This window comes from Sabethes cyaneus, chromosome 2 (assembly GCF_943734655.1).
Source record: "Sabethes cyaneus chromosome 2, idSabCyanKW18_F2, whole genome shotgun sequence".
In the NCBI taxonomy this organism is placed as follows: Eukaryota; Metazoa; Arthropoda; class Insecta; order Diptera; family Culicidae; genus Sabethes; species Sabethes cyaneus.
Window position 1 is genome coordinate 242403275 of NC_071354.1, and position 21698 is coordinate 242424972.

General features: G+C 39.7%; 1 protein-coding gene across 1 annotated transcript in view; it reads right to left on the bottom strand.

The window, feature by feature from the left end:
• Positions 1–21698, bottom strand: part of LOC128734140 (potassium channel subfamily T member 2) — a 164157-nt gene that overhangs the window by 18551 nt on the left and 123908 nt on the right. Inside the window, exons 17-24 of the mRNA XM_053828177.1 lie at positions 15041–15187; positions 6283–6388; positions 6000–6215; positions 5770–5933; positions 5592–5703; positions 5319–5504; positions 5025–5237; positions 2791–2970 (exon numbers count right to left, since the gene is read on the bottom strand). Coding sequence (XP_053684152.1) covers positions 2791–2970; positions 5025–5237; positions 5319–5504; positions 5592–5703; positions 5770–5933; positions 6000–6215; positions 6283–6388; positions 15041–15187 — 1324 coding nt within the window. The remainder of the gene's footprint in view (positions 1–2790; positions 2971–5024; positions 5238–5318; positions 5505–5591; positions 5704–5769; positions 5934–5999; positions 6216–6282; positions 6389–15040; positions 15188–21698) is intronic.

A 21698-nucleotide genomic window follows, 5' to 3' on the forward strand; every position in this document is an offset into this window, starting at 1 on the left:
TAATAGGTGGTTAAGATGAACGCGCCGTCGAAATTTTGCAGCTTTTGTTTACACAAATTAAAAATATTCGATTATTTTTTTTATAACGGTAGTTCTTTTACAATCGATGGAAGGAACCGTAGAAGAAAATAATGAAACAAAGGTGTTGATAGTATCCCAACAGAACGGGACAGTGCGTAAAGCGGAAAGAGCGGAAAACTAGGTAAGGCAACGCTGCAGAAGTTATGGATCGTGCCTTTTTACTCAAGCCGAGCGGATCCCCCAGCGGATTTGAGACAGTAACTTTGCTTACAGAAGACATACGTGTACTTGTCCTATTTGTACGAAAGGTGTTGCGGAATATTTTTTTGCGAAGTACACATGGATAGCGGAGAATGGCGTAGGCGTACGAAGCACGATTTATGGGCACTTCTTGAAGAGATTCCCATCGGCCATCGTACACCTGGTAATTGTCAGGAGACTGCAGTGAAATCCGTTCTTTTTAAGAACCCTGCCGGCATCAGGAATAGAGGGACCCAGCGAAGCCGACTTGCGTGGGTCGAAACGCTCAATGAATTGGCGACGAGTAGCCCAAGACCGAGTCAGTGGAGAGAACTTGATATGGCAAGAGCCACCCCGGTTCTATCCTGTTAGAAGTAAGAAGTAAAGAACAGCTGTAAGCGAGCGAATGACAGCTGTAGAAGAATGAATGCTACACTACAAGCCACGAAGTCTTATATTTCATCTGACCAGCATGGTTTCATTCCCGGTAGAGCTGTCATCTGTAACAATTAATTTATTAGTTTTCGCTTTCACTTGTTTGGCTATTTAAGATAGAGCGAAAGGGAATTGCAAGCGGCCTTCGATAAGATTGACCATAAAAGATTACTCCGCAAAAACTGTCCCGAATGGGAGTCTCGAGTAAACTAGTGACGTGTTTTCGTCGTACCTAAAAGCGAGAACGCCGCATGACATGCTTCATGCGTTTCTTTACCACTTGTTAACACCGCCGGCGTTCTGCAAGGAAACAATTTGGGACCACTTTTGTTCGTAATCTTCTTTAACGATGTTGTGTTCTGATGCATATTCGCTTGGTATCGACGATTGACTCCACTTGCAATAGTTACTGAATGTGTTCGTTAATTGGTGTCAAATGAACAAGCTCGTTATCAGTATTGCACAATGTTACGTGATGACTTTTCATTCCATTATACCATTCCATTCCATTTTCGTTCCATTATACGGTTCGCTCTCAGGAATCTTCCGTGGCGTGATCTTTCGGATCTTCCTGCGTATCCAAATAGACAAGCGGCACCTATGCAAGTTTGTAGTACCTGAACTAAGCTTCAAGGCCAGGTACTGATTTGATATATCTACTTGCCGCATTTTATCCTTTAGGTTCGTAAAGTTAAGGAATAATAAAGCTTTAATAAGCGATAACTGAATAAAGAAAGGCCCTAAAGATTCTCCATTGTGTTCTTGTAAAATGCAATCAACAAAATCTTTGTATGAAAAAATAATATTTAAAGAACTTCCAAAGAAAAGGCCTCTGCACATCTCTGCACCCGACAGAAATAGAAATATTGTTACTTCTGCAAATTTTTTTGCCCATTATATTTTCTACAACTTCGCTGAAGAAGCTATGCTTATGTTTTCCAACACAAAAAAGTTATTTTTTTATTTTTATCGTACTAAGCCATAAGTAACTTTTGACACTTTCAGATTATGGGGGATACAGTATATCCGAAATAAATAAATAAATTGTGGATTTTACCTTTTAATTTTTGATACTTGTGTTTTAATTATGGTTTTTTTTGGGTTTGACATTAGGTTCAACGTCAGTCATTCGTTCTTCAAATTCAAACTTATGTTAGCCTTGGACGTTTGACTTTTGTATTTTGACTGTAATTTTTCAGATGTTTTTTTCTTCCCGTTTTTTTGTGAATTTTATGACGATGCTCGTAAATAGTTTAAATTTTTTTCATAAAATTGCATTAAGACCTTCATGCAAAAACTCGATTGGCATATAGGTATGGGCATTTAGATAGGCGCGCTTCCGTAAACAATTGATTCTCGCAAATTACAGCTTTTCCTTGCATTCGTATCAATAGTCATGGACTGACAGAGAAAAACCGGATTTGACAGGTAGTTGAATTTTTCAATAAAAAAAAACGAATACAGAAATAAAAAGAATTCGAAAGATTTAAGCAGAAACATTACAAGAAAAATATCTAGAAAAACATCAAGAGAATCAGTTCAGGAACCAAACGTGGACACACTTTCATTTATTTATCGCCGGATTTCTCGGAGTTTAGTTGTTTTTTTTTTGCTGACATCCGACGAGAGGCGAATTGGTTTTTTCTTTGTTCGATTCCATCTGTGCTGAGATAATGATCAAACCATCGCACCTTTCGCTTATCGACAGGAAAACACTGAACTGGATTTAAACTGGATTGTGAAATAGTGTGAATAATTGAGAAAACACAAGACAGATACTTTGATACAATCGGACTTCGCTTCAAAACCCACAATCGGTTTTCGCGAAATCCGACTGTATTACCGACTCTGTAAGCTGGGTGCTTTAACGCATGTTCTTTAACGACTCACTGAACGGTGCTGGTTCTGGTTGGTGACCGTGGTTGGGTGGAAGGGAATGGTGGGTGTCACAGCCAATCACTTTTACGGAACATCACTGTGGGTGTTTTAATTTAAATTTTTTGTGGGGTGGGGATGACGTGAGTGTATGCAGGGAAATCACTGAAAGGAAAGTGAGACACGGGGGGTTGTTCCATCAAATGGTGATAAACTTACGCTCGATCCCCGGCGGCCGGTACATCCCCCGAGACAGGACGAAGACTTGCGCATGCTCGTCGCCGGTGGCGGCCGGTAGGTGACGCCCCGGAGGTTCGCTTCCGCGACACCCTTGATCGGGAGCCCGGAAGCCGAAGTGCTGCTGGCAGTGGCCGTTGTGGTTACCACTTCCTCTTCGCACTGCGATCGTCGCCGGTCGTTGTCGTTGTGGTTGGATGTGTGTTTTGATAGTTTTGTTTTTGGATTTTTTGTTAAGTTTTTTTTATTGTTCGGTAAACAGAATGGAACGAACGAATAAACGCACATGCGAGTTCAAGCGAGCGTTATCAATTCGGGTGGGATGAATCGTAATTAGTTTCGTTTGTTAGCAATAGACAGGTAAATATTATGCTTAGTTAGGAAGAAACAGAAGCTCAATGTTAACATAATCAAATGGAAGGGACATTCGTGAGTGGTGACTGGTGCGTGGCGTGTGTGATGTGGAGAGAATTGTTTGCTACTTTGTCTGAACCTGAGCCTGTGGGAGGTGATGATAAATACTCGTCCAACTAAGTTCGTACCGGGCTGCGAAATATTTCTCATCATTAAAAATTATGTGCACTGGAGTAAAGTGAACAACGCAAAAGTATGCATGTCTGAGTGTGTCTCAAAGCTAAAGCAACAACAAAGCTTCATTGTTTTCGTTCGGTTCTACATTGTTCTAAAGTTCAAAAGTTAGCTACATGTTGCTAAAGCTTTCGCCCCTGCTGAGTGTAATCACATAGAAGCGTAACTCAGAAACTAATTTTCCTAGGGAAACATGCACCAACACAGGCGGATTCAGGAAAGGGGTCACTTCAAACTAATCGAACAGAACTAAAGGCAATATCAAAGGAAAAACATTTTCATCTCTGTGTGGTGTGAGTTTTCATCGACATGGGCGAAGGGAAAAAAGCAAACTACAAACTCGAAACTGAAACGTGAAACTTAAGTGTCAATCCAAGGGACAAACAATCGAAACTCGATTCAATGCTGGTAAGTTATTGTGTTGAGCAGGACGAAAATTCATATTAAAATAAATAAGACTCACTGTGTGCGTGTGCGATCAATTAACTGGTCCGTGATGAGCTTGTTCTTACTTGTTTTCTTATTTCGCGTAGGGTTTTCACACTTCAATAAAAACCGAAAAGAGCAACTGATTGGCGCAAGAACCAGAACTAAAACGAAGAGAGGTAGCCCAAACAGAAGTACACTACAGAGGGAAGAAAACCGAGTGAAAGCGGGAGTCAGTTTTTAGGGTCGGTAAAGGAAGAGAAGAAAGTGGCGACTAGTTGGAAAAAGGGATTTTCTCGGGGGGGTCAGGTTCAGGGTGATTGGAACGAAGCATCAGCAACGTTCGCATCTTCCGATTTGTGATTTTTAATAATGAAAGAGCAATCAAAACACGATTCTATTCTACACTAACAATGGCTGCTTGAGAGTCGAGAAAAAACGTAATCAAATCTAGAATTCAAATCGTTCGCTTGAATTGTTCAGAAGTTGAACGGACACAGAAATTTGAATGATAGTTAAATACTAGCGGTAGCAGTAGTTGGAGTGATAGACTAGCAATCTCTGACAGCAAGCAGCAAATTCATTCGGTTTTATAGAGCAAAAAAATAGCAAAACTACGCTCGACTGTTTTGGACTAGTATTACTTGTCTGTTCGAGGCACTACTGCGGTGAGGTGGCGAAAAGGAGTTAGCGAGATACTTTCGGCAGCAGCTGATTGAATGGGATTAGCGCTATGTACTTTTTTTCTGGCTTTTGTTTTGTCAGTATGTACAACTTTGAAAAATATTGACTTGCTATGTGTTGTTTCGATGGATGAATGTGACTATTTTACTATATAGCTGATTTGATTGGTGTTTTGAGTGAAGCTGTCAAACGTTGATTGATGGAAAGCATGTGACAGATTCAGATTGTAAAAACAAACGAAAAAGCTTCACTTCGTAATGGAAGATATCGAAGATAGAGATAGAGAGTGAGAGAAAGAGAGAAAGAGAGAAAGTGGAGAAAGGTGGAATAGAGAAGTACTCTAAACGGAAACTCGAAACAAAGGAACTGAACCGAAAAAGGCAAAATACTTTCAAACGTGAAAAGTTTAAGAGTCAAAAGAGTTGCAAATAAGAAAAGATAATTTGTAAAAAATCGCGGCCACGTTATATGGGCCGCGCGGAAAGAAAAATCGAAAAACCGACAGGAAGGGGACTCACCGTTGGTCGCAACCGCACACAATGTTTAATGCCGAACGATCCGAAGGGACGCCACTTTTCGGTGATGGGCGAAGTACTCACATGTGACGCTTCCGAACCGCTCGTCTCCTGCGTACGGTAGATTCCGATCGGAATTTCACACGTCGTTGAGCACAGTTTCTGGTACAGACGGCCGTACGTTCGGATCCACATGTCATCCTTTGAGATTTTCATCTAATGAAGGAAGAAAGAGCAACAGTTATGTTTGCTGATAATGAACAGGATACCAGGAAACGGGTGAGTGCACCGACTCACCGAAGTTAGAAAGCCACTGCCCGGTGCCTGGTCGATACCCAGCAGCAGCCGCACGAAGGTGATTACGTAGTCCTTGACGAACGCCTGATACAGCAGCGTGTCTAGCATCGAAGCACTGAAAACGTTCCCGGCGGCGAACGGCAATCGGAACATGTATGATATGTGCGAACCTCGTTCCTTCTCTCGCTGTTGAAGATCAGTAAAAGGATCAGCGGAATTCATACGGTCGGAATCTACCGGTGGGGGTAGTGCATCAAGTGCATCGTAAGTTACCTTCTCCATTTTGCTCAAGTGAAGGGCGTATTTGTCGTGCGCTCGGAACTGCATGAATCTCATATTCGAACTCTGCGATAGCTCGGTGATGCTACGAATGCTTGGAAAGAACCTTAACCACAAAAGTTTATAACCAGTTAATTTAACAACTATTTAACAAAAGTCAACAAACGCCTACTTGAACATGGTTTGCACTGCCACTATCGTGTTGCAATCGGCCAGTGTGTCTTCTTCGGCCGAATTTGACAGTTCTTTGTTGACTACAACGACATTCTCTGCAAGCGTGATACCGGCACGCAACAGATCATCCAAGCAGTCGATGGAACCTAGCATCCAATAAACCTAGAAAAGAAAACAAACAAACAAGTCCACAGGGTTGTTTCACAGTCTTACGCTTTCACAGCTTACCAGTGGAAAGTAGGAGATCGCATCCAGGAAAGCTATATCCGGTCGCCGTTCCAGCAGCAGAATGATCGGATTGAGCGAGGTCTTCGAGCGGAAGTGCGCCCGCAACGGTATGATGAAGTTGTAGATACCATTCGAAGCATAGTCGGCAGCTAGGATGATGGTTTTGTTCTGCCACTGGTACTCTTTGGCGTTACGATAACTACAGTGTTCGCAGACCTGTGAATTGCGCCGAAACAAAATGGTAAGTAGCTGAGCTAAGAATCAGAAAGTTCCAGGTCCATACTTGAGCAAGTTGTAGGCAGCAGAGTGGTTTCTTCTCCTTCAGCAGGAAGCACAGCGTCGGACTAACTCCGATGAAAGGTGAAACGGGAGGGAAACCCTTAACAATTCTGAAAGTAGAATTTAATGCTCCAATTGATTTATTCTGGTTCTAAGCAAAGTTGTGTAATAAATCGTTTAATTTAAGCTTTACGAATTTAGTTTACTCTCATTATGCTCAAACGAAACACAATGGACAACATTGCGCAACCATCAATTACTCAACATGTCAAAAAAAGTTCAGATCGGTGCTAGCGAAATACGGCCGAAACGATGCAGCAGCTTTCTAGGTTATGCTCAAGTCAACTAATTTAACACTTCCTAGCTTCTAAAAGCAAACTAGCAACTATCATTGAAACATAACTGGAACAAACACTGTTGAACGAGTAGAACTCCCAAGTAACAATTCGGATTTGACGACACTCTTATGATGGTTTTTTATGTCTGAAATTGGTCATAAAAACAGCAATAAGAGTATAATAAAACTCACATTGTTACGTGGGCTGGTATTGCCTAAAGTATATTTACGCTGGAATGAAAGTCTACATATGATATTTTCACAATGCAACACTGCCCCTTTCGTATGAAGAATGATGCAAGGCAAGCAACACATTCGAACGTTTTCAATACAAGCGATTTCCGAATTTTATTTTTACTGGTGAAATGCAATAAATTGATCTTCCGGTTACAAGAAATTTTTTGTTTTACACCACGGCATATTAAAATTAAAAATTAAAAACACATTTTCTTTTGCAGAATTTGCCATCTACTTGATCACCTTCCACAGCAATATAATTATTCAATTTTTAGAAAGTTTTGCCTCCTTACAGATACAACGAGTCGCCTCAGGTGTCATTTTTTATTTGTAAGAAAAAAGCACTGGTCCAAGATGGCTTCCCTGTGGAACACCAAATGACTGGGAAAACTCGGACACTTACACTCAGCTTGCGGAGTGCTAGGTACGAGTGTGGCCCTTGCAGATTGGAGAAGCTTCTCAAGCCTTGCCAGGGCGGATACCGTGATCCACTTGATCAAACGCTGCTTTCAGGTTCGTGTACACTGCATCAATTTGCACTCCTTCATTCATGCTACGGCAGGCAGAATGAAATCCACAAGTTTCGTAGAACACATGCTGATTTGAAATGTAGTGTTGACAGCTATCATCACGCATCATTCACGATCGAGCACTTTAGAGCCCGATGGTTTTCAACGCAGACAGTGAACATTACTGACTTTTTCCATAGGGTAGGGAACTTACAGTGCTGGATTGAAGCATTGAACAATACTGAAAGCGATCTAGTAAGAACAGTAAGACGGGATGATTCAGGACGCAGCAGTTTCGGTTGATGGTTTCGTTCGGACTGTTTTTATCAGACGAGGCCATTTATTCCAAGAGAGCAGGCAAATTAAAAGCTTGGCTTTACGATCGTTCAAAAACAGATCTGCAGGTAGGCCATCTTCGTTTTTCTTGAAATTGACAAACGACTAGAACTTGTTCGGATTGCTATGAAGGTTTACTTGCATTCGTAGAGTATACTGTTTATTTAGAAGACGGTTGCAGGCTCGAAATGATTATATCGAGGTTCGACTCTGATTCAGCATTAAAAAAGTCATCGCTTTTGGTTCGACGTCCGTGCACGTTCTGGTAGTAAATCCATGTTGCTGGAAACATTGTGTCCCAGCATCCGATCGGCCGACGATGGAGTGCTGGTGGTGCTCGTAGAGCCACAAATAACTGTATTCCTGAAGATCCTGGAGCTACACCTGGATCCGAAGCCATCGTAGGAGTAAGTGAAATCCGTGGGAAGATAGGCGATTAAAGGAGGTTTGATGGCGACAAATAGTTTTTTTGGAGACGACGCCCTCAAACATTTTAATTAGAAGACCTTGTGACAAGGTCACCGTCTTCAGTGCGGAGTCGCGAAATTTTATATCCATCCTAATTTTAAATGAGGTGAACTTCATTGTAGACAAGTTTGCATCCATTTTAGTTAAGGGAATGACGGATCGAACCGTCTCCATCGCACTGCACTTTCCTTCACCAGAACAGTTACAGCTTCCGCTTTGATGCTAGGGGGAAGTCTGGACAGGTACAGCTAGAATAATTTCCGATGGCTTCATACCTCTAAGGAGCGGTGTGGTACCCTATTGAAGCGCTCATCACGATAACGTTTTATCCGAAGTTCGCTAGGGTAGAGGCTCCATATTTCGCCAGTTTGATGAATCCAAAGCCTTTTGTGGCAAGTTTGTCTTGCCAGCTTTTGGACCTCGGATCTTCCGACACGATGACTGAAGACCTTGAGTGGTGAACAGAGAGTGAAGTTTATTTCTTACATAATGGTTTTTGTACAATGTCATTTGTTATTCCTAGCTTATTATACAAGAATGCAGGAAGCGACGCGCTGGCTTATTTGGAAACCTTGTATTCAAAATATGTTGTGAACATGTGATAACAATTGAGAAGGTCGCACAACAAGGAAACGAAAAGGTTTGTTTAACTGACACGGAGGTCTCAAAACTGTGTCATAAAAGTTATGGGAAGAAATGAGCATTTCTATCTATGCTATGCTAAATGGAAAGGATACGTAATTCGATCTATTCTATTCTATGTCACTTAATGTTTCTGCGACACGTTTTGCATATTTTTGATAGACTTAACAGAAATTATTTGACGAATTAATAAAATTGAGGACATCAATTTTACCACTGGCAAAATATGGCTCCTGGCGAAATATGGATCCTTTAACCTATTAGCAATTTTAAGGGCTAATGGTGTAGACACGATCATTGGCGACCCAATCTGGGGCGCACTGAGGTACGCACCACATCTTCTCTTTAAAATTTAATATAAAACAAAATAGAAATAAACGAAAAAAAAGAAAGATGAGAAAAAATGAAAAAAATGGGAAAGAAAATGAGGTCAAACTGGTCAGAAAAGATGAAAAAATGGAACAAAAAAGCAAACAAAACGAACAAAAAAGGAGAAAATACGGGAATTGGAAAGAACAGAAAAGGGGAAATACAGGAATAAATGAAAACGGACGAGAAAAAGGATAAAACGAGAAACAGTGCGTGACTGAAAAAAAGAGGAAAAACAACATACAATATAAAGCAGGTCGAAACAGACGAAAAAAATAGAATAGGCCGTATGAATGAATAAAAAAGTTTGTTTTATTTCACCCATAAGGTTTACACGGGAAAAGCAAAGTAGACTGTTTTATTTAAACGACCTAATAGGACCGAAAACAAAAAGAGAATGGTAAAGAGCAAAATCGAACCTGAAAATGAAAGAAAAAAAAAACGAAACCTGGTGTAGCTTAATATACCGTTTAACTTTATTCAACTACTAAAACCGTACTTAAAACACTAATAGGAGGCTGATTTTAGGCACCAGTCAGAAATGGCGTGGGTTCGGATCCCACCGCTGTCACCATATGTAGCTTAATGTACTATTAATCTTTATTCATCTACTAAAACCCTACTTAAACCACTAATAAACTAATCAACCCTTTTCCCCGAATCTAACTTAACTCTTTTTTTTACACGAATCTAACTCCCCTGCCCGCGGTGTTGCCGCCGGTTTTTATATCACTCGTTAAATGTTCTTAGTAAGAAGTACTAGAACTTCCTGCTTAGAGAATTCCTACCAGCTGTTGAGAAAAGAGAGAGTAGAGCGAAACTTATGTTAATTGAGAAAGTTTTACTCCGCGCACGAACTCAACATGTGCTAGTCGTGTGCTGAGCCGTCGGTGACCCAAAGCAGACGGTAATGTTTATGTTTTGGTGGCCGCGAAAAATTGCGCCAGTCCAAAGCATGGCATAACTGTGAGTAAAATTATGCACCGACAACAAATAGCGGGTTGCCCCTGAGCGTGGTAATGAACTTAAACTACCGTCGCGGAAGCTTTTGTGTTGAGATAATTGTCCGGCGTATATTTTACGGAACGCAATAAGGGCCCGCTTCTTGGCATTGACGCTGCACTGGAACAGGAAAGAGAAAATCAAGAGGAAATCAGGATTGAAAATATCTAAAAACGGGACAAAAGAGATAAAGAAAAGAGCGGACAGGAAAGGAAGGGTATAGAGAGAAGAAGAACAAAGGGTGGAATAACGGGCAAAGAGAGGGAGAACGAGACACGACAGGGAAAACGCAATAAAAAACAAGAGAAACCAAAAGGGAAAAGAAGAATAGCGAAAGCAAAAAATAGAAAGCCGATAGAGGAAACTAGGAAAATGTGAAGAAGAAGTCAGATGGGATATAAAAGAAGAAGCGTGGGACAAATTGGAAAATGGGACAGAAAAAGAAGAAAAGGAAAACAAAAAATCGGACCAAGAAAAGGGTAAAATTGTTAAGAAAAAACGAAAAACGGGAGATCAAAAAGAAATCTGGAGAGCAAAGGGGAAAAAGAGAACCAAAAATAAAAAACACAGGACAGCAAAAATAAATAGAGAGCAGAGAAAAAAGCGGGAGAACGGAAACAAAAACAAGAAAAGTGGAAGCAAAAACCAAGAAATCGGTACAGAAAAGAAAAAAAAACGAATCAAAAAGTGGAACAACTAGAAACGGAACTGGAAAAGAGAATAAAGGATCAGAAAAGAGCCAAAACGTGTGAGGGAGAGTAAGATGAAATATGTTAATCCTGGTTTCAAATAAAACTTCGTCCAAATTCGAGTCTAATTTAATGACCAATATCAAATTTAATTTGAAATCCAATTGTATGTCCGATATTAGCCACAATTTTAAGTCTAATTTAATTCCAATTTTAAGTCAAATTTAAACCTTATTTCTAGTCCAATTTTCAGTAAAATTTGAATTCCAATTTCAGCTCTAATTGGCCAGGATATTTGTGATAAGTAAGACTTTCACAAATATAGAGTAGGGCGGGGCATAAGTGCGATGATTGAAGTTGTCATCAATTTTCGTGAGATATAAAGAAGGACAACAACATAATGTATTTTTTAGTGATGCAGTAACTCAATGTCTTCACATTCAACTATAAATCATCTGCGGTAATAGTGTTTTGCAAAATAAATTCTTCTTTCTTCTGATCCAGTTCCGATTCGCACTTTTATCCCACTAGCGAGGCAAAAGTGCAAAGCTCGAATTCATGAAATTAGCACAACAGTAGCTAACTAAACCATATTATCTTCAATCTGCGTTATGTTTTGGTAAGGAATATTCTCAATTTGCACCTTTCAAATTTTGTGCTGGTGTATTGCAGCCTCCGTTAGATCGAAACTTATCCAAACGATTGTTTTTTGTTTCATCAGCGGAAAAACATTGTTTTTCTTCGGACAACATCTGTACAGCACACAATTTTCTGCAGATCTTCCATTTCTAGTATCTGTAATATAGTGTCTAAAGTTGTATATAATTAGCTATACATTTTTGCCTCGTCTATGAATCGCACTTTTGCCCCGTCCGTGAATCGCACTTTTACCCCGCTAGGCGCTTGACGAGGTTAGATTAAATTACGGAAGAGAGAAATATATTTTGTAAATTCTTTTAACCGTATTTTCAAAACAGATATGTGAGTGATGTAAAACGCTGCCACAAATTTTCAACAAGTAATATCCTCCTGTTGATATCGTATTTGCCGTATAACGAAAAATTACATTAAAACCGCCCTAAAATAACATTTGCACATGATTCAGCAACTATGCTTCGTAAACAACCAGAGTTTACGTTAGATTCAAGCTGTCAAAGTAGTCACTCATCCATGCCAATATAGTCAACTTACTCGGAATTTGCACCGATAAATCATTGGATCGCACTTTTACCCGCATCGCACTTTTACCCCTCCTTACTCTAATAGATTCTCCATCCTACGATTATTTCGTTTTTTATGACCAAAACATTCTTCTAAAAGGTTGGGTGCCCCACCTTACGTTCATGTCTGGGCACGCTACTTGACACGTGGTCCTACACTTTCTTAAAAAGTTTTTTCATCTGCTTGTTGTTAGAACAAATCCTCTTCCCTGGAAGCAATTCGAATCGCGTAATTTCACTTTCGCGTTTATCGACAGTCAGGTTACAATTTTTGGGAATAATGAATGAAAAGCACTACTTCTGACTTCTTACTTGTTATTTATCACTTGTCATTTGTCACCTGTCACGTGTCCTTAACTTCTCAGTTGTCGTCGAGGTGCAATACTGCTCCACCAAGCCAATTATTGTTTGTTCGAATCTCGGCCGGGACTGGGAGAGGCTGTTAGGGTCAATAGGATTGGAGCAGTAGTTACGCAATTGTCATGTACTCTAACAGTTGGCTGCGAAGGATGTCGTATAAAAATAGAACGTCAAATTTCGGTAACGAAATGTAGTATCTAGGCTTTGCTTTTGCATTTGTCACCTGTCACTTGTCGCTTGTCACCTGTTACCTGTTACTAGTTAACTGTCGCTTGTCACTTGTCATTTGTTACCTGCCACTTGTCACTTCTCGCTTGTCACTTGTCACTTATCACTAACGACTTGGCACCTGTCACTTGTCACTTGTTACTTGTCACTGGTCACTTATCACTGGTCACTATTGCCTGCTCAATTGTCACTTCTAACTTGTCACTTCTCACTTTTATTTTCTCACTCCTCACCACTCACTTTCTCATTTAAACATACAGAGTGGTTTACGCGGCTTTTTGAGGTATCTCGACCCGGACAAAAATATGACGACCAACATTTCAATAAGGCCTAAGTCCAACATGGAAACAAACCGAATAAGGATTATTTTTTGTATGCTGGTCCAGTCAAAAAGGATGTTGAACTTGGACCCGATTGAGATGTTGTGTTTTGTATAGCACTCAGCCTGCAAGTGAGATAAACATATGATCATGACAACCTAACGGGCGATGCTAAGTTTTTTCATAAAAATTTAAGAACCGTTAGTAGGGTAGACGCACCATTAGTGGTGGTAGTACCAGTAGTGGTGGAAACTTGAATTATTCCTTGATTTTTGCAGATTTTGGTATAAGTTTGATAAGTATCGAACCACCAGTAACAGTATTATTTGATAAATATCAAACTTGTACCAAAATCTGCAAAAATAATGGAGTAATTCGAGTTTCCACCCCTACTAGTACTACCACCACTAATGGTGCGTTTACCCTACTTGTTAAAACCTAATTCAGGAAGTTTGGTGCTACTAACTTGATGAGCAGGTACCGCAACTAAGGGTACAGGCACTAGAAGAATTGAATAATGACAATATTATGACGACCTGAAGCTTGATATATTCGTCGATGGTGGCTAACAAGCGTATTCCACAATTGCCTTTTTCCGCCTGCATGATCATGGACAAATCCAATATGCTCTACTTTATTCAATAGTCTTGCTTTGAAAACTAAAGCCGAGCCGTCAGTTTCAGTGTCAAACTCATGGTTGGAATTCGAAAAATAAATCTGGAAGGGCATTCAATGCAAATCAAGAGGAGCGACTCTAGTGCGATTATCTCGTGTGGATTAGATTGGACACTCGTTGATATCGGCAGTACCTACGTAGCATTACAAGTTAATGAAACTTTAAGCCATTCGAAACTCTTCGAGTGTGGCAATGATTAACAACGAAAAATAAGTAATTAATTACGATGATGTTGTTCACTGATGCGAACACTAAATGGTGGCTCTATCCATTTTTCGGTCTCCATATGGGTGGGTGTTGGGAAAGAACGGAACGGTCAGTAAAAACTGCTTTAGAATCAATATTATGCTTTTTTTTGAAAAGGGAGGAAACTAAAATCGAGTAGCAAGCCGCGTAAATTCCGAAATTCACTAAATTTGATAGTAGCAAATTCCTAAATTTAATAATAGGAAGAATAGTCACGTAAAAAGCACCTTTGGTGTTATTATAAATTTCAATTACAAGAAGGTATAGTGAATAACTTTGAAGTTTTTTTTATTTGATCGCTTCCATAGGATCATCCGTTACTAAGGTTTAGAAACACAGCAGAATGGAAGGGATAGCTTATTTTATCCCCTCACAGCACTTACATCGTCAAAAAGAAGCAAAGCTTCAGCCAACTTCGCAGATTCCAATCTTATTGAGTTGATATGTTAAAATTTGAGTTTGTCGAACCACGGGTCTTAAGTCAGAAAACCCAATATGAAAAGTATGGCTATTGCTGGATTTATGCAGAAAGTTTTCATCCATTAGCGTTTATTAGGTACTATTCAGATAAAATATTTGTTATGTTGTTCAATGCTGAAAAATATTATAATCCCGAGTTTTTTTTTACCACATTCTTGGCACAGTATCAACTTCAAAACCAATATCTTTCACATCCAGTAGTGAAACAAATCAATCTATGCAAGCTTCTACTGTTCAGATAGCACTTGCACGCAACAGTACTACAGAAAAACTTTCAACTTGTTTTGTAGCAAAGATAACAGTGCAACTAGAAGGCGACAGTACTACAATCAATGTTCCGAATGCTTTAAGTTCGAAAGCGTAAGAGTGGCATAAGTACCTAAATACAAGCAGCAGCCACTAGCGAGCGAAAGAATAGCACAAAAAAAAGTTGAAATTGTAGAGATTGCTACTCTACTAGCAAAGCAATGCTTGCTGGCAGTTCCACCCTTTCCGGTTGAATCCTCCAGCGAACGAACACACAACCAAGCAATAAACGAACGAACGAACGAACTAAGTAGTGAAACTGTTCAAGTAGTGTATACACTACTTAAACCAAAAGAAAAAACGAGAGAGATAGAGATACAGAAAAATTCACACTTACCGGGAGCAATCGGTACGCCATGCAGGGGGTGGGTGCTGATCTGAATCTTTGCTATCGGACGTTGAACTACAACATTTCGACTCGCCGGATGAGCTCATTGCGAGCGAAACGGTTTGCAGCAAGGACAGCTCGGCACTTCCGAGACCGCTGTTTCGGTATTCGTTACCAAACACACATACAGACACACGCACGCGGACACAGGCACGGATGGACACGGACGGGCGTGCAGATCAACCCATAATTTACGTTCGTTACGCCATATGGGTCAGGGGGGGGGGCGAGCGGTGCAAATTTACAAACAGGATGAACAACAGTTGGAGTAGGAGGGGTTGGGTGGGGGTTTGTTATCCGTTTGCATGTGTGTTTGCCGGCGAGTTTGATTTTAAGGGATCGGCAGGGCGCCGGGAGTGACATTTATACCGGGAAGAAACGAATAAAGAAAGCTTGAGCTAAAACTAATAAAACAACTGGAAATCGGGTGACTATTTGGTGTTGATACTAGTCACTACCTATAGTTGGTTAGTTCAAGATTGTAGGATTCGCTAGATTATCGTTTGTGATGGGTTCCATTTTAGGCATATAAAACGTAAATTGTTAGTATACATACAGCTATCACACAGGGTTATTAGAATTTACAATTATTAGGTGCTAATGTGAGGAATGACTCGTAGATTCATACGGTTCGAGGTTGGTACCGAAATATTGTAAATATAGCAAAGTGTAACAGTGTCAATTATTTGTAAGTACAGAAGGCCCATCATACTGCGTGCTTTTAAAGCGAATTGCATTCTGTCACTGTGAACATGCGAAGAAAGCTTAAAGGGTACGTAAACTTTGATTTTGATTGGAGAGCTTACAGATTTTAAATAGAATTAAAAAAGTTTCATAATGTTGAGAAGCTGAGTAGAGATAATAAAATGTAATAAAAGCGAGGACAAAATGAAAATCTTAATAATTTCTTAGATTTTTTTTTTTTCGAAAAATTGTACTGTCATCACTTAAAACTTTGAGAGGACTGTATGTGCAAAAAAATGTAAAATATGATTCGCATTGTAAAATAATTATAGTAACGCTGTAATGCGAAATTGCTTGAAGCAGAATTGAAAGGAAAAGCTTCATTTTTCTCTAAAAATTATTGACATGGTGGTAAAATTCAATAAATAGATCCACAATTCTCGTAAATAAAATTAAGTCACTGTGCATCTAACTGCAGCATTCGGTAAAAATATTTGAAAGCGTCTTTCTCTGAACTGAGTAAACGAACTGATAAATTAGAGCGAAATGTTGTGGAAATTGGACCGAAGCATTTATACGTTTTTTCTTTAAAAAATGGCATACGGAGGTTTCTCACTTTTTTCAGGCTGTAAGGTTACCGAGTCTGCCTTGATAGTGGGCGAGTGATCGTGAGTTCTAATCCTAGTAGAATCGTGCCAAAAGTGACTTTAGCGTGGAGCCACTCTACATTTTTCTTTCATACTAAATTCTGCATTTTCCAACGAACAACACAGCCTCTTTCCAGAATAAGTTATAATGCGTTATGAAGCATCTTCTCTATGGACAAATAACAAAAATAACTAGTCTTCGTTGGCTTTGGTTGATGAAAAATCGTAAGGAAAAATGGTGAAAACACTGACAGTCAAGCACGGATAATAAGCAATTCGCTCACTTTACAGCAAAAAGAACAAAGTGCGGAATACAGAAAAACACCTGGACGATAACAAATTATAGGTGCTAAATACCATTTTTCCAAATTTGACCTTCCGTTTTCATTCAACTATTATTCATTGATTATTCATGATAATAAAGATTGTACTCGAAAAAAAAACTCGGCTACTCGGTTTCCAAGCAAGAAGTGCTTCGACAAAAAAATGCTGGCGCGATTGTGGAAAATCCAGGTTGGTCCCAGGGTATATCGTGAAACTGTGGGGAATCGACCATTCGACCGTGTCCCGTGTTCGAGGAAACCCAAACGACCCAGCAGCGGAAGAGAAGCGAAGACGACCGACCTCGTGAAGGCCAGGAAGGTGAGGGATTACTTCAAGCACAATCCGACCATTTCGATTCGGAACGTGGCCAAGAATGTTAATTCTTCTATCTGGTTCGTCCTGAGGACAACAAAAGCGGGCCGGACTTCATGTATTTAAGGTAAAAGAGGCGCCTAAGCGAACCGATAAACAGAGACGATGGCAAAATCCCGCATCAGGATTTAACCTAGGAAAGGAGGTTGAATAAACCAGCTTTTCAAAAACATAGCTAATATGTATTTGTATATTCCCTGAGAGTCTCAAAAACATCCGACTTAAAATGAATTTCTGGGGATTACTTACGAATGGCCGAATCACGAATGGCCGAAACACAAATGACCGAAATAACAAATGGCATAATATATCTAATGGCCGAATCACGAACGGCCGAATCACAAATGGCCGAATCACAAATGGCCGAATCACAAATGGCCGAATCACACAAGGCTGAAACACGAATGGCCGAACGTCATATTCGGCCGAAAGTAATCACGGTACCTGCACAAATGTTGGGTATATGCTGTCCTTACTCGCTGCCGCTTTACTAAGGGATAATCCCTACTAGTCAGTAAACCTAGGAAAATGCATGCACCCAAATAGTAGTGGTTTCTACCAAAATAAAAAATAAGACGCAGAGTATTGTTCTTCTGAAACTAACTGCCACGATACAATACATTCGCTTTTCACTACGCTTCCAATGAAATGGCAAACGTGCGCTTATATATAGAATCATATTACAATTGAACCGTACAGCTGTAGTGCAATTTTCCAACACAGATATCAAATTCGCCTATGTTTAATCGTCTTGCTGTAAAGAATTTGCGACCTGTTGGCACAAGAAATTTTTGTCATATTTTCTGGCACATTTTCCAAGCAAAGACATCAACTTGGTCTCGGTTTAATCGTCGTAAATAGTGATGTCCGAAATTTTCAATTATTCGATTACCGATTAATCGGTTAGCGTTGTCTGCACTAATCGATTAATTCAACTATTCGTGCCAGTGGTGTTCGATTAAAACTATTCGAATATTTCTTTGATTAATTCGATTAATCGAACGATTATGAACGATTAACGAGGATTATTCGTACTCATTGAACTATTCGATTAATTCAACTGCTCGTGCTGGCAGTATTCGATTAAAAATTATTCGAATATTTCTTGTGCTATTCGATTAGTTGAATTAATCGAACGATTAAAGGACATCACTAGTCGTAAAGGATCTTCGACCTGTTGGGACGGGGGAACTCTGTCAGTTTTTCTTTAAACTAAGCAAAATGACAGTAAACAGATACCTAGTGTATTTACCAGTCGTCCCTGCCTATAAAGCAACCCGAGCAGCAATGTGAGTTTTATTGTACTCTTATGGCGGTTTTTATGACCAATTTTGGTCATAAGAGTGTAATAAAACCCAAATTGTTACATGGGAAGGAAATCACGAAGAAAATGTACGGGGGTATTTGTCCTTGAAACTTTGCGTAAATTTACACTAATTGGTGGTTGAAAAATAAAAATTACAACAGCAACCACATAATTGCTACATCCATTATGAGGCATTCGAAATCTGTAACTAGAATCTAAATTATGAACCTACACTCTGCAGTAAGATGTAGCCCTTCGACAAACGTCCTGGGGATTGGAAGGATTGGACTTGTGACTAAATGAAGAGAACGGGCTTTTGCTTGCATTATCGATATTTCCTCCATTACAATAACAGATGCACGAGTGGCTAGGATACAAAGGGATCCCGAGCTAGGTCGGGAACTCAGCTAATATATGTACAGGAATCCCCCGAATAACGCGATGGGTGGTGCTATTTAGTTGATTTTTGGTAGTTAACCAGGTTTCACCAAATATTCACAACTAACTGAGTGCCCGATCTTACTCGGGGAGCCTTTGTCTCACAGCCACTTGTACATCGATTATTGTAACCGAAATGCTTATAATGCAAAAACACAACGCTTGTTCCTCTGTCGGACGTTCCTCCCCATTTGTCAGCTCCCCCTGTTTTGTCTACCTGGCCACCTGCACATCTGTTTTTTCTTTACGGAAATTCCTATAAAACCCTATAAAGAAAGAAAAACAAAGCCATTTTTCCTATTTGCATCTTCCGCTTTTAACAATGGCCACCTCGCCATGGGAAAAACATGGTGTTCTCAGATGAACTCCACGCTGTTTGAATGATTGCCCCTGTGACTCAAACAAAGCACTTTTTGCCAGAAATTAAAATTTTGGGACAAAAATATTTGCGGTTAAACGGCATGTCTCAGCTCAATGTGGTCTTCGGCAACTTTTTGAATACAAAATTGATGCATATTTTGAAGGGGTCGTCCAATATTTAAGCTTTGCTTAAACAATTTAAGTAATAACTTTTTGAGTAGACTCTTTTTCACCTTTTTGGTTTAAAAATATTAAAGATAGATCAATTTTAAGTAATTTTTCTTAATATATGAAACTTCTACCTTTTACCCATTTTCAGCAAGAGACTTTTGTTTATAAACGACCCCTCAATTCACATTTCTTCTTGTAACATGTTTATTTCAACAGACAGTTCAATGTGATGTTCTAGAAAATATTTTGCACGTAAAAGAGGAATATTTTTGCTGAAGACAATTTTGTCTTTATATGCATTAATTAATAAGATATAACTGATTTTAGGTTAAAGGGGTTTAGGGGTCTGATCCGAACTATTAAAGCTATCTGTCCAAATGTGTATTTCAGAGAATACTTGGGAATACCATGGCTGGGAATACCTGGGAATAGTTCGGATTTTTTTTTCATACATTTTATAACTTAATAAATATGCGTCCTAGCGTCAAACAGTCTTCACAGAAAATATGTATTTCAACATACTGAATAACTTTGTAGAACATTTGAAAGCAATAAAATAATCGTGTGCAAAGTTATTGAGTGTAATTGATTTTTCAGTGCTCTTTTTCAACACATCATTATATTTCGCAACCGGTAAGAGATAGATAGTTCCTTTATTTAGCAAAGTTGCTTATTTTAGTATGTTCTGCCACTTTTAGAGAAACAAACTTTTTTTTTTAATTATTTAAGAAAACAAAAGTTTGTATCACCCTAATAGGTGAATTCATGGTCATCCTAATAGTGCTGCAAGATGCGCTATATTTTATTATTTTACTTCTCCGGAGACACCACCCTTGAAAAAATACACATTTTTCATCAGACGGTTTTAGCCCAAAAACAGTTATATCTTATTAATTAATGCAAAAGCAAAACAGTCTTTAGCAAAACTATTCCTCTTTTATGTGCAAAATGTTGTCTAGAACATCACATTTAGCTGTCTGTTGAAATAAACATGTTACAAGAAGAAATGTGATTTGAGGGGTCGTTTATAAACAAAGGTCTATTGCTGAAAATGGGTAAAAGGTAGAAGTTTGATATCTTGAGAAAAAATAATTGAAATTGGTTTATCTTTAATATTTTGAAACCAAAAAGGCGAAAAAAAGTTTACTCAAAAAGTTATTATTTAAATTGTTGTCAAAGTAACATCTAAATATTGGACGACCCCTTCAAAAGATGCATCATTTTTTCATTCAAAAAGTTGCCGCAGGCCATATTGAGCTGAAACATGCCGTTTAACCGCAAATATATTAGTTCCGAAATTTTAATTTCTGGCCCATAGTGCAGAGTCGGCCAACAACAATTAGCACTAATGATCGAACACTTTTTATACGGGTCACTTTGATTTGGTGCATATTTATACTTGACAAATCTACAGCTGCGAGCATTGCAGTTTAGTGTTTCGTATTCTGATTTTTTCTATTGTACGGATAAATTGTAACAGTCATATGAGCGTTACTCCCCCCTTCTCGTGAGCAACCTCCGGTCATCAGCTCCTCCTTTTGTCCTACCGTCACTTATGGGAGACATAAGTCCCGTCCAAACATTTCGGTCCCCCTGTTGTCAACCCCTTCAGTTCTGATTCCCTTATGTCAAGGAACATGTGTGCCAAGTTTGATGAAGAACGGTCAAGCCGTTTCGGAGGTATGGCCTCCCCCTTATTAGGACCCCTCCCTCACCTATTAGGGAACCTCCCCCCCTATTAGGGAACCTCCTTTCCCTTTTTGTTGTCCCACCAGTGCTGATTCTCTTATGTCAAGGAACATGTGTGGTAAGTTTGATGAAGAACGATCAAGGCTTTTCGGAGTTATGGCCTCCCTCCCCTATTAGGGACCCTCCCCTACCTATTAGGGAACACCCCCCCCTCCCTTTTTGTTGCCCCCCAGTGCTGATTCTCTTATGTCAAGGAACATGTGTGCCAAGTTTGATGAAGAACGGTCAAGGCGTTTCGGAGTTATGGCCTCCCTCCCCTATTAGGGACCCTCCCCCACCTATTAGGGAACATCCCTCCCCCTTTTTGTTGACCCACCAGTGCTGATTCTCTTATATCAAGAAAGATGTGTGACAAGTTTGATGAAAAACGGTAAAGGCGTTTCGGAGTTATGGCCTCCCCCCTATTAGGGACCCTCCCCCACCTATTAGGGAACCTCCCCCCGTTTTTGTTGACCCACCAGTGCTGAATCTCTTATGTCAAGGAATTGTGTGCCAAGTTTGATGAAGAACGGTCAAGGTGTTTCGGAGTTATGGCCTCCCCCCTATTGGGGACCCT